This window comes from Bacillus rossius, chromosome 7 (genome assembly GCF_032445375.1).
Source record: "Bacillus rossius redtenbacheri isolate Brsri chromosome 7, Brsri_v3, whole genome shotgun sequence".
Classification (NCBI taxonomy): domain Eukaryota; kingdom Metazoa; phylum Arthropoda; class Insecta; order Phasmatodea; family Bacillidae; genus Bacillus; species Bacillus rossius.
In genome coordinates this window covers 6,284,429-6,297,468 of record NC_086335.1, presented here as the reverse complement: position 1 = coordinate 6,297,468, position 13,040 = coordinate 6,284,429, and the positions used below count along the sequence as shown (strand labels likewise).

The following is a 13,040-nucleotide window of genomic DNA, read 5'->3' as shown; positions in this document are numbered from 1 at the left end:
CCCTCGCAACTCTTACTCGAGAGGAGGAGCATCGAGAGCATGACCTGAGTGACCTGAGAGCAACTTGCCCCCGCGAGTAAAACGACCATCCGCCAAACTGTTTCCGGAAAAGGGCGCCCCGAGAGTTGACAGGTCAAATAGAGACCTCGAGTCAAACAAACCTACGGTTCTGTAGGGGTACAATCGACTTCACAATAATGATAAAAAAAACACTTCCTGTACCAACATGACAAACATAAACTTATATAAATTTTAGAAACACACATGATAACAATAATCATATAACCTGTGTCATACATAATAAATTGTATTGTTTCCAACAATTACCCTGTCAAACTAAAGCATGATAAGTTTTATACAAACAAAAAAAATAGTTACACAGCTAAAACAATACTCATATAACAATGTTTATTAATACTGATCTACGCAAGTAATTAAAATGATACTTACTTCAAATAAAACCATTTTCTTGCAAATATGTCCCATGGAGCATTGCACAACAATAATCTTAAACCCCGCTGTGTCGTCCTCTGCCAAAATACTTCTTTATTAGATGCCAGCAAGTCGGATGATGCAGGCGCAGGAGGGTTTCTACCGCCGTGACCCATCTATTCCTGCAGCATGGCAGGGTTCAATCTGAGCCGCACGCCATCATGTGGAGCCCACTCAAAGTTTGGCCTCCGATAAGTTCCTTAGACCGCCTGAAACATGTTCTTCCTCCTTTTCGCATCAAAAACGTTACACAAAAATGTTTCATGAAAAGGTTGCATTGAAATTCGACCTTGAAATTTTACTCCCATGCGCCGAAATAAATTTCACTTTAAAAAATACTTACTCTACAATGTTATCGTCCAGTGCTGACCTTAACATTGTGTTAAGGTTACCTTTTAAATTTAGTGTATAGCAGCTGATAGTACATGGCCATTCCTTATGTTTTTATATTCGAAAGGAAATAAGTTCTATCACCTAGGTAGCAGAAGACACCTTTATCTCAATGTTGTGCTTTTCTATGACAGAAGAGTATCTTGGCTGTGATTAGTAGTTGCTAGTGTTTTTGTTTGTTCTCATAATTTAGAGTGGTTTGTGTGTCTGCTAAGTCAACGTCAAGCTGTCTCCTAATGTTTCGGAGGCTGCAACGAGTGTTTAAACTGTGCATAAGATTAAAGCTTGAGTGTCCTTAGCTGACATGACACTCGAAGATCCATTTTTTGTTGTGAAAGAGTAAGTAAAATATTTTTGTTTAGTATATGATCGCTAATTATGCATTTGTAATTCCATTTTAAGTGGGTGAGAAAGTACTTGCCCCCTTTTTAAGTAGTCGCGTCTCCTCTTTATTGATACAACTCCACATACAATTCTACCAACTTATGATTTTTTTTTACATTTATTACATGTAGAAAATTGTTTGAATTCACTATTTTAAACGTACTTGAACCTTCATAACCAAACCTGTCTGCACTGCTTTAACACAGTGCTTACTCCAGATTCTGCACTGTTTTGATGCAATTTAATTGAAGCTAATTTAACCCAACAAACAAGTCTCGCAGTAGCACAGCATTTGTTACATACAAATCTAACCTAACAATTAATTAAAGCTAGCCTACTGCCACTCCAGTGGCTGAAGCAAGATCCGTATCACATTTCACTGAAGCCACTTGAGTGGCAGTAGCAAAATTCGTCAGACTTCACTGCTGTCACATTAACATTACGTCACTGCTCTCTCATTTGCTACACAAATTACTTCAAGATTACAGTAGTACCTGAAGAAAATTCAAATCGTTATATGCTGTTGACATGTCACGAAAAGTTTAGTTGTATAGTTATAACTATTTTCCTCGTAATAATTATAATTTTTGTAAGAGTTAGGAAATACATCAAAGAAGCTCGTATAATAGGTAGTACAAATATATAAAGATAAAAGATTGTGACCATGAAAGGCTGAATTATTGCTGCTACTCCACTTAATTAAGATTTCAAAAATTATTTTTTCTTTGCAAAATAACTTCTGAGGTGAGTTAGTGCAAATGACTAAGTACATAGACTACTACTATAACAGAATAAAAAATGAATAAAAATTCGCATGTACATAGTTGAAAAGGATGTTGCGTGCTGCCACTGTTTTTGGTAGATGAACTACACACATGCTTTAAATCCACATATAATTTATTTTAATTTTTTACAGTGTGTATTAGTGTTTTTATATTGTCTGTAAAATGCAAATTAAGGGTAAAGAAACACATTAGCTAAAAGGAATTAATATCTAAGAGCTTGCTATCTCTAAAAGGTGTTTTCGTGCTGCCACTTTGCTTTTCGGGATTCAAAATATTATTTTTTGTATTGATAAATAATATCTGTAGTGCAAATAATAAGTTGGTGATGATTAGCTAACTGTATGTATATGTACTAGTATAGAATAAAAAATATGAAAAAAGAAGTGTATAAAATTGCATCTGCCCCTTCGCAAGCAATTTCTTTGCTGCCACACCGTTCATTGTAGGTGAACAGGATGGCTACGAACCGTGAAAACAAGGAATAATGGCGGGAATTTGAATTGACTATAACTAATTAGGAAAAAGCCGTGAACTTCTGGATAATTTTCTTCGCTGCGGGCGAAGCTTATCTTTTTAATTTTTTTCTTCAGTGCGACCAGGCCAACAGCGAACATCTCTGTGAGGGAGCGCAGTAGCGCAGTAGTGCAGTAGTGCAACGGTGCTACGCGTGTCAGATGCACGTCCGCGGGCCGCCCCCTTCCCTGCAGTCGGCGATGGTTATCTTGACAGCGAAGGCACTCAAAAGGTCGCTTCACAGCGCAGGAAAAGAAGCGTCCCAAGAGCAACACACACTGCACGGCACAGCACACACCACTCTGTCCCGCCCACCCATAAGAGCGATGTCACTGCACGCAACCTTCTTCACCTCTCTGGATTGCTACGTAGAAAGTTCATTTCATTTTCCTTATGAAATCAGTGTCATATGAACTTAGTGCTCATTAAAAGATAAAGTTTTGCCATGTTTATGCTAGTTTTGGTGAAAGTTGTTGTAGAATATGCTATTTTTTGGGGATCTTATTTTTTTTTTTCATGTCTACTATTTAAATAAGTTTATATTTGATTTGAAAACTTGTAGAGTTGTTGCACATAGGGTTATTCCATGACAAATATACAAATTCATTTTTTTTTTTTTACTGCATGATTTTTACTCCCCCGAAACTTAGTGTTCACAAGTACTTTTGCTAAGAAAAATTCCAAATTTTTACATTTTTATTATTAATACTTTCTGAAATACCTATACTTAGCGAATTTTCTTTTAGAAGTATGGTGTAAAACCATCATTTTTAGGTATTTTTTGATAGGCCATAACTTTTTTGTGTTAAGAGCTATACACCTCGTACACATATCATTGGAAAGCTTATTGAATGTACCTTTTTTTTTTTTTTGGCTTATTGACATGGGATATTTTTTGCATTCTTCACTACTTTGTAAATTTATGAAATTAACCAAAAAATCTTTGATTTTCAATAATTTAAAATATTAAAAATTTAATGTAGGAATTTGCGGAAAAACTTGAATTTTTTCTCTGTGATTCATCCCTATGGCCACTTTGTGTGCCAGCAAAAAATCATGATACTCACAGTCCTACACTGTAAAAAGTTTCCTGAAAATCGAAAATTTAGGAAAAATGGGATTTTCAGGGCAAAAAAACCTAATGTGGGACCAAATTAAAAAATCTAAACCAATCTAATTTATAAAGCTCCTGAGATACTATTTTAATGAAAAAATAGTTTGTTTTGATACTTTGAGTACCAAAAACGTTACAGAGCTTAGAATATGATGAAATATGAAAGACTACTGAAACATTTATAACAAATAAGTAGGATGTGAAATTAATAACTGAGTACTTGTTTAAAATAAAGGGGAAAGTTATTTATACAACCTGGAATGTATTACTTTAAAGTTTGTTTGGCACCCAGGACACTCCAAGCAGTATCTGTCTGTCTGTAGGCTTATCAGTTATGCTTGCCTTGCATGCTGAGGCATGCTTATCTGCAGATGTGCAGCAAGTCTGAGTCACAACATTAGATAGTGAATACCCAGAAGTCTTGCCATTTGACAGCCTTAGTAGCAAGCTAGCAGTTGTGCTGAGATTGGAAATAACATTTTTTATCTCAGTGCTTTTTGTTCAATACAAATTTTTTTTATTAATGCAGTATATATGACCTGCAAGTTAGACAGTGATATTGACATTTTTTCTAAGAGATGTTTCTATGTTATTAACTGTTATTAATTTATGGAGTGAGATCATGTTAGAAGAATGGAGTGTTCTGTTGGGATATTTGTTAGAGAGGTATGTCATAATCTAGCCTATAGTAAGTAGATCATCCGAACTCAAAACATTAAGTGATGTTAGTGATGTGAAAAAATAAAAATTCTAGTTTTGAGATCAGGTTGTGAAAACATAAAAAACATTTTTACGTATCATGAAAAAAAATTTCTGGACAAATATTTTCATATTCATGGAAAACGTTGTTGTGATCCCTACCAACTTCACAAGAAAACTGTTAAACAATCTCTTCGAGAAATAACCCTCACAACTGCTACAAACTGCACTCAGGTTAGTTTGATTCCTGTTAAAGCTTTGTGCTCCAAGTGCTTACAAAAAGTACAAACTTCTTCACATATTTCAGGTGATGACACTGAACAACCACATGATTTGTTTGAACCAGAATGTGTTTTGGTAGAGTCAGTTAATACAGCATGTTCAGCACTTGGTGTATCTCCAGTTGAAGTATAGATACTCTCAACGTATGCTAGACCACCAGTTTTGAAAAAGAAGGTGTCGAAGATTGCTGCAGTTGTATCTGATAAGCTACAGAAATCTTTCAATTTAGAAACATCATTACAAGATGAAGAGGACACAAACTGCAATTACAGTAGGGTCTCGATAATCCGAGCTCCGATAATCAGAGTTCCCAATAATCCGAGTCAGTTTCTCGGGGGTTATGAGAAAGAAAAAAATACGAATTTTGCAAACACACATACACGTAGGGATGGCCAGGGCTACGTTGAGGAGGAAGGCCCGATGGGGTGAGTTGGGTAAGTGACTGTACATAGCAGGTAGCAGCCCACCTCTGTCAGAAGTCGCAAGAATCTATTTTTAGAACATTGGGGGAAAACCCTTTTCTCCGTCGGCCTAGACCCTCCGCCCCCTCGACACTTCCCCACGTTCCCTCCAGAGGGCAATTTTTAGTTCCTAATAAGTTCTTCGCCGTGAGCACATCTATGTAGTTACGTCCCAGTTCTATTACGAACCAGTATGAGTAAAAGAAAACATACTGAAATATCATTAAGTGATAAATTAGAAGCGCTGACGCGGGTTGATAAAGGTGAGCGGCTAAAAACAATTGCGCGTGAGTTAGGAGTGAGTGCTGTTACCGTGGGTGACTGGAGGCGCAACAGACAGAAATTGAAGTTATGGCAAACTCAAAAAAATCTTTCTCAGGCTACAACATCCAGATCTCGTATGAAAAATAGTGAGTACGAAAAAACAAGTGAAGCTTTGTTTTCATGGTTTTTAGCAAAGCGCCAAAAAGGTGTCCCTCTTTGTGGGCCTATATTACAAGAAAAAGCGCAGTATTTTCGTAATAAATTACAAGAAGGTGAAAGCAATTTTAATGCCAGTAAAGGATGGCTGGATAAATGGAAAAAAAAGATACAGTGTGCGGCAATTGCATATCACAGGAGAAAAGCTTTCAGCTGATTCTGCTGGTGCTGAAAACTACATTCAAAAATTTCAAAGCATGATCGAAGAAGGGGGCTACACACATGATCAATTATATAACTGTGACGAAACTGGGTTAAATTTTAAAATGCTACCTGACAAGAGTCTAGCATCCAAAGACGAAATTTCCGCTCCTGGGCATAAAAAGAGCAAGGAACGAATTACTGTTCTGCCATGTTCCAATGCCTCTGGGACACATAAGCTTCGTCCCTTGGTGATAGGAAAGTCAAAAAAACCTAGAGCTTTTAAAAATGTAAATATGAACGCACTACCTGTCGCATACAAAAATCAAAAGAACTCGTGGATGAATACGACCATTTTTAAAAATTGGTTCTTCGAGGAATTTGTTCCTTCAGTAGAAACTTTTTTAAAAGAACGACAATTACCGAGAAAAGCACTGTTGGTTATTGACAACGCTCCATCCCATCCAAACGTAGAAGAGCTGTCGTGATGAAATTAAAACTGTTTTCCTACCCCCAAATGTGACTAGCCTCATTCAACCTATGGACCAAGGCGTCATTGCGACAATAAAGAAAAAGTACAGACACATGCTTCTGACATTTATTTTGCAAGAAGAAGAAATTTCATTAGTAGATATGCTAAAAACAGTTAATATAAAAGACTTTATCTATTGGTTAGTTGATGTGTGGTCAGAAATTAAACAAGAAACTATACAGAAGTTCTGGTCAAAACTTATAAAACCGAGAGTTTCACAAAGTGAAGAAGAAGAAACAGTTGAAGATGACTGTGATAATATGACTATTGAATTTAATGGAGGCAATCCCTGGCTGCGAAATGGAATCCAGTGCTGAAGAGGTTAAGAAGTGGTTAGACAGTGATGAAATTGAAGAATTGACGGATGAGAAAATTATTGAAATGGTCAACAACCGGGATGAGGACACCGAAAAAGACGAACAAGGGGAAGAAGAAACCAACAAAAAAATTAGCCATGCAGATGGGTTTCTACGCTTAGAAAAGGCACTCGAATACGTGGAGCAGCAAGATGACGTCACGCCAAATGACGTAATGTTTTTTAAGAAGTGGAGCACAATAGCAGCTGAGAAGCGAGGAGCATTAAAAAAACAAAAAACAATAATAGATTATTTAAAAAAATAATAATTATGTATATATTTCTATTCTGCCTTTTAATATGTTTGTATTTTCTTTTTATTAAAACTTCGACATATGTATTAGAAATTGATTTTGCATGTTTTTATTCGTATTTCCAATAATCCGAGGTTCTGATAATCCGAGTTGGCCCCGGTCCCATCCAGCTCGGATTATCGAGGTTCTAGTGTATATTTACAAAATTTAGGTGGTAAATATGAATTGCTTATCGAGGAACTTAGAAAAAAGTTCAGAACTGCAGAAACTACAAAAGAGAAAGTAGGAATTCTCAGTATATTGCCTAAAAGTTCGAGTATGAAAAAAATTCAGACTGAATTTAATTCTAATCAGTACTTAGTTCGATTGACCCATTACCTGAAAAAAGGGGATGGAGTTTTGCTTGATATTTTGAGTAAAAAAGTGGGGGAAAAGTTGGACGAGTTAACCATCGTGAAAGTGCAAACATTTTATGAAAATGACGAGTATAGTCGTTTGATGCCCGGGAAGAAAGATTGTGTATCTGTAAGAAAAGATGGTGTAAAAACTAACATTCAAAAAAGACTTGTGCTAAGTAATCTCAAAGAATTGTACTCTGCATGTAAAAATAATAGCCCCAACATTAAAATAGGATTCTGTAAATTTGCAGAGTTACGACCAAAATATTGTGTGCTTACAAGTTCTGCTGGTACTCATTCTGTGTGTGTGTATGTAAAATGCACCAAAATGTTAAACTTATGCTTGCAGCTATAAAAACTAAACTTGATTACAAAGAACTTCTGAGTAAGATGGTTTGTGATTTGAATAATTAAAAGTGCATTACCTCACAGTGTGAAATGTGTCCTGGCAATGAAAAATTTAGGGAAGTCGTCTTGGAAGATATTGGAGTATTTGAAATCTGTAAAGTCAAATATAAACAATGGTTATCAACCGATGTCAACTTCTAGAACTTGTAACTACACCTGAAGAATTTTGTTATAATTTATTGGAAGGTCTTAGTGACTTAAAACTACAACATTACATATCAAAACAACATCTAAAATCCCTAAAAGAAAACTTTCAAGAAAATGATTGTATTATCATGGGTGACTTCTCAGAAAACTTTACATTTGAAATGCAAGACGAGATCCAAAGTTGCCATTGGGTTAACTCTCTAGCCTTTTGTCATGTATTTCAAGTCTGGAGGTAAACTGGAAAGTGAAAGTTATTGTGTAATTAGTGATTCATTAGAACATAGCACTGTTGCCTTTTATTGTTTTCAGAGGATTATTCTACAGCACATAAAGTCATCACACATTGGCATTTTCAGATGGCTCTGCAGCTAGGGTTACCAGACACTGATAATAAAAAAGGAGGACATTCATTTCGCAAAAGGAGGACATTTCACTAAAAAGGAGGACAATATATTTTTTTTTTAAAAGCCATGAATTAATTACAATGGAGTACGATATTTTACAATGTTTTGGCATTTAATACAGTTTCAGTATAAAGAATCAAACAAACTACGCATATACAGCATATTAAAAACACGTGCTTCTGCATGTGCTGCTACCTGTCAAGCTGTCATAAAACTTACTAGTGGGGTGACTCTGCGTATAGCGCATTAGCGCACACCGCGCGCTTTACTCAGAGTGTAACTGCAGGAATTATCTCACTTTATAAAAAAGCCGGACATTTTGGAGCATTAAGGAAAATCCGGCCGGACGCAAAAAAATACATAAAAAGGAGGACATGTCTTCCTTTTGCCGGACGTCTGGTAACCCTATCTGCAGCACAATATAAGAATCTATGTCACTATGAAATAGACTTCGGTTTGAAAGCAGAATGGCATTTCTTTGCTGCTTCTCACGGCAAAGGTCCATGTGATGGAGTTGGGGGTACGGTGAAGCGGTTGGTGACTAAAGCAAGGTTTCAGCGTACACTAACTAATCACATTGCAACTCCTATAGAAATGTATAATTTTTGTAAATCACAAATCAAAGGAATCACTTTCTTTTACTGCACTGAAGACAATTTAAAAGAAGCCAAAAAATTTCTTCAGCCTCGTTTTGACAATGCTATTGCAGTTGGACAAACAAGAACCTTGCACAGTTTTGTACCTGTGGATAAATTCAGTTTTATAGTTCAAAAGACATCCATATCCACCGAATTTAAAATAGTGCCCATCAACAAGGAATTTCTTCACACTGTACCTAAGGTAAATGATTATGTTTGTTGTGTTTAAAATAACAATTGGTGGCTAGGACTTGTAACAGAAATTGCTGTGTTTAACATAGATCAAGAGCTACATATACAATTCTTCCACCCCCATGACCCAGGAACTTCTTAAAACTTTCATCAAGTGACACTGTCAAGTCTCCTTAAATATTTTAAAACAGGTATTCAACATTTCATTTAATGTTATTTCTTTTTACTGACCAATGAACATTTGAACCTTTATTTTAAACAGGTAGGTACTCAATTATTAATTTCGCATCCTACTTATTTGTACTGAAAAATAAACGTTTCAGTAGTCGTTCATATTTCATCATATTCTAAGCTCTGTAACTTTTTTGGTACTCAAAGTATCAAAACAAACAATTTTTCCCCTAAAATAGTATCTCAAGAGCTTTATAAATCATATTAGTTTAAATTTTTTAAGTTGGTCCCACATAAGGTTTTTTTGCCCTGAAAATACTTTTTTTTTGTTTCAAAATTTTCGATTTTCAGAATTTTATTTACAGTGTAGGACTGTGAGTATCATGATTTTTTTGCTGGCACACAAAGTGGCCATAGGGATGAATCACAGGAAAAAAAATTAAAGTTATTCCTCAAAGTCCTACATTAATTTTTTAATATTTTAAATTACTGAAAATCAAAGATTTTTTGGTTTGTTTCATAAATTTACAAAGTAGTGAAGAATGCAAAAAATATCCTATGTCAATAAGCAAAAAAAATGTACATTCAATGAGCTTTCCAATGATATGTGTACGAGGTGTATAGCTCTTAACACAAAGAAGTTATGGCCTATCAAAAAATACCCAAAAATGATGGTTTTACACCATACTTCTAAAAGAAAATTAGCTAAGTATAGGTATTTCAGAAAGTATTAATAATAAAAATATAAACATTTGGGCTTTTTCTTAGGAAAGGTAGTTGTGAACACTAACTAAGTTTCGGGGCAATAAAAATTCATGCAGCAACACACTTAAAAATATTTCCTACAGAATTCTTAATAAAAAATTTTTTAACTTATAAATAAATTAAATTCTATCCTTTAATGATTCTCTTTGTTAAAAAGTGTAGATTAATGTCTTGTGAAACTCCTTAACAGGGCTTTACTATATATACGACATTGGTTTTCACCTGACCTGTGAGAGAAATCTCAAGAGTTAGTGCACAATGCATTAACTAATTTTTTTTAGATGGTGGGTTTCCCCAAGGGGAACGAAGCAAACAAGACACTGCTAGGTCACTTGGTAGAGTTTGCTTTTTTGCTTTCTTTAGCACACTTTCGTCGAAGTTCAAACGTTATAAAATTAGCGTCGTTGCTAGGGGACCTGGGGGGCGGAAGAATGACACTCCAAGACCACGCAACAGAAGAGCGATGGCGAGACGGTGCGGACAGGTACATCTCTGGCGATAGTTGCTGGCTCCATCATTAGCTTCCTGTGCGTCGTCCACTGAAGATGAGGGAATCAAGTGCACGGGAACATAGGTAAGTGTCTACGCCATGAGGGAGGTGACAGTGTTACCAGGCAGGAGCAAATGTACACAGCAATGTGCTACTTGTACAGGGACCGGTGTGGCAGTGCTCGGACAGCGGACGACACTGGCTCCCGGGGTCGACCACAGCTGCGGCAGGTGTGCGGGCAGCACTCCATCGGACTGCTGTCGACAGCTGATCGCATTCAGCGATCTGCCGTGTGAGCCTCGTGTCACGTCGGACAGAAAGGGTTCGTCGATACACTACCCGTAGGTACACATTGCTTCTCTCCTGCCTGCTCGCCCACAATAAGATGGGGCGTCTCAGCACCCACGTGTCCCAGTTTCACTCAACTGAGCCTGCGTGCACTCTTCTCCATGTGAGTTACTCACTTGCCCTCAACTTCCGTGCTTCACGTGTAGGATAGCTGCCCTAACTTACTGGAACCAAACATTGTAATAGGGACAATATACAAGAGACAAGTGATGTCAGCGAACCTGGTGGCGTGGAGTGTAACTACGTATTTTTTTTTCACAATATGTTTTTAAGTGCGTGAGAATAATGGCATCTAGCGGCATGGAGTGAAAATATCTTGAAAGCAATGCAGTAAACTGTCTCTCGCTTCGCCAATATAATTGGCTAGAGGTTTCCATATTTACCGTATTATAATATTTGCTCAATTAACTAATAATGCATTAATTTAAGAACAAACACTCTTAAAATCTATATGTTTACTCTTAAGGCTGTGTTTACATGTTGCATTAATTTCATAACAATAACATAAATTCATTTAACAATTAACAGTGTTTTGATTTTCATAATGTTAACTAAGGCACTTCATATGTACACAAGTACAAAGTAACATAGTAACCATTTCAACAACACAATAGTACAATTACTTAAAATTTTATACAATTTTATTATTTACATCAATAACTTCATATTTCATTTTGACTTGCAAAATTTGTGTTACAATTTATTATTTACTGGAGTGCAGGCCAATACTTGATTTATTAATCTTTTCTCTCTTTGCAACTTGCAGGCTAACATTTTTTTTAACCTCCTCCCATTTAGTTTTGTTTTTACTCTTGTCACATGTAGGCCAGTAGCGTTAAACATCCAATTCGGAAATAATTCCTACAAAAGGTTTTTTTGTTTCAATGGCTTCATTTTTGACCCAATATGACTCTCCTAAGTTTCCCCCCTCGGGGGAGTTGTGGAAAAGTGGTGGGGGGTGAAAATGTACCCCCAAAAGGGGTGTTTTTACGGTTTTTTGCTTTTATCTCCCACACTAAACAAAATATTTGAAAAGTACATTTCATAAGATTTATAGAGCATTAATCTCTGCGTTGAATGGTACCAAGAACAATTTTTTTGGACAATTCGTTACCAAACTACAGCAGCTGAAAGTTTGACCAATTTTCAATATCAGTGTAAATGGTTGGTTTTAACTACAGGTTTAGATATGCCAACTGTTACGGATATTCCGTAATTATTACTGATTTTAACCATAATTACGGGGTTACGGACGTGACAAAATTTCTACGGAAAATGCCTTAAAAGAAGAGACGAGACAGTCGATATATGTTATCGACTCTGACTTGGCTGTGGCTGTCACATGGCGATATATCGAATCGACTTCAGCGTGTGCGCCATTCAGTTGTGAGAACTTGCGTCTCGGCATGTTGTGCTGTTAATTTTTTGTAATTTTAATGTGTTACGTGTTGCGACCGTATAGTGTGTGTATAATAGTATGTGTTAGTCAACATTTTTTGTGATAAATGTTCTCACCATGTTTTCAAAGCGGCAAAAAGTTCTTCAGAAATATAGACAAAGCTACACTGAAGAGTGGCCATGTTTGCGTGTGTCCAAACGGTCTGAAAATCACGTGTGGTGTTCTGTGTGCGATTGCGACTTTTCAGTTGCTCATGGAGGTAGAGACGACTGTAGGCGGCACGTGAATTCTACTAAGCATCAGGACAACATGAAAATAAAATGTACATCGAAGCCGGTAACATCATATTTTGCAAACAAAGACGACACTTCCGTTACAAATGCCGAGCTTTTATTCTCGTCATTTCTGATAGAACACAACATTCCAATTGCATGCGCGGACCATGCGAATTCTTTGTTTCGAGCAATGTTTCCCGATTCTGCCATTGCAAAAAAATTTGCATGTGGAAGGACTAAAGCTACTGCTCTAGTTAAATGCATGGCTGATTCCACAACAAAGCATATTGTACAGCAGTTACAAAATGGGCCGTTTGGTTTGGCAACAGACGGTAGTTCAGATTACAATATGAGCTCTGTAAAATTGTATCCAGTTGTTGTGTCATACTATAATAGTTGTCAAGGCCGAATATGCACCTCGCTATTGTCTTTGCTGGAATCCACTGATAGTACAGGGAAAGGAATCTTCGATATATTGAATAAGGAACTGACTCAGAAGTCTATACCTTGGAAAAATTGTGTC

At 36.5% G+C, this 13,040-nt stretch overlaps 1 protein-coding gene across 2 annotated transcripts in view; it reads left to right on the top strand.

Moving 5' to 3' along the window:
* Window positions 1–877: 877 nt before the first annotated feature.
* LOC134533656 (syntaxin-6) overlaps window positions 878–13,040 on the top strand; it is an 87,310-nt gene continuing 75,147 nt past the window's right edge. Inside the window, exon 1 of one of the 2 annotated variants that reach the window (XM_063371194.1) lies at window positions 878–1,221. In XM_063371194.1, the coding sequence (XP_063227264.1) occupies window positions 1,187–1,221 (35 nt within the window). In that variant the 5' untranslated portion in view covers window positions 878–1,186. Of the gene's footprint in view, window positions 1,222–9,765; window positions 10,837–13,040 lie in introns of those variants that run through there. The other variant, XM_063371195.1, reaches the window with a different exon arrangement.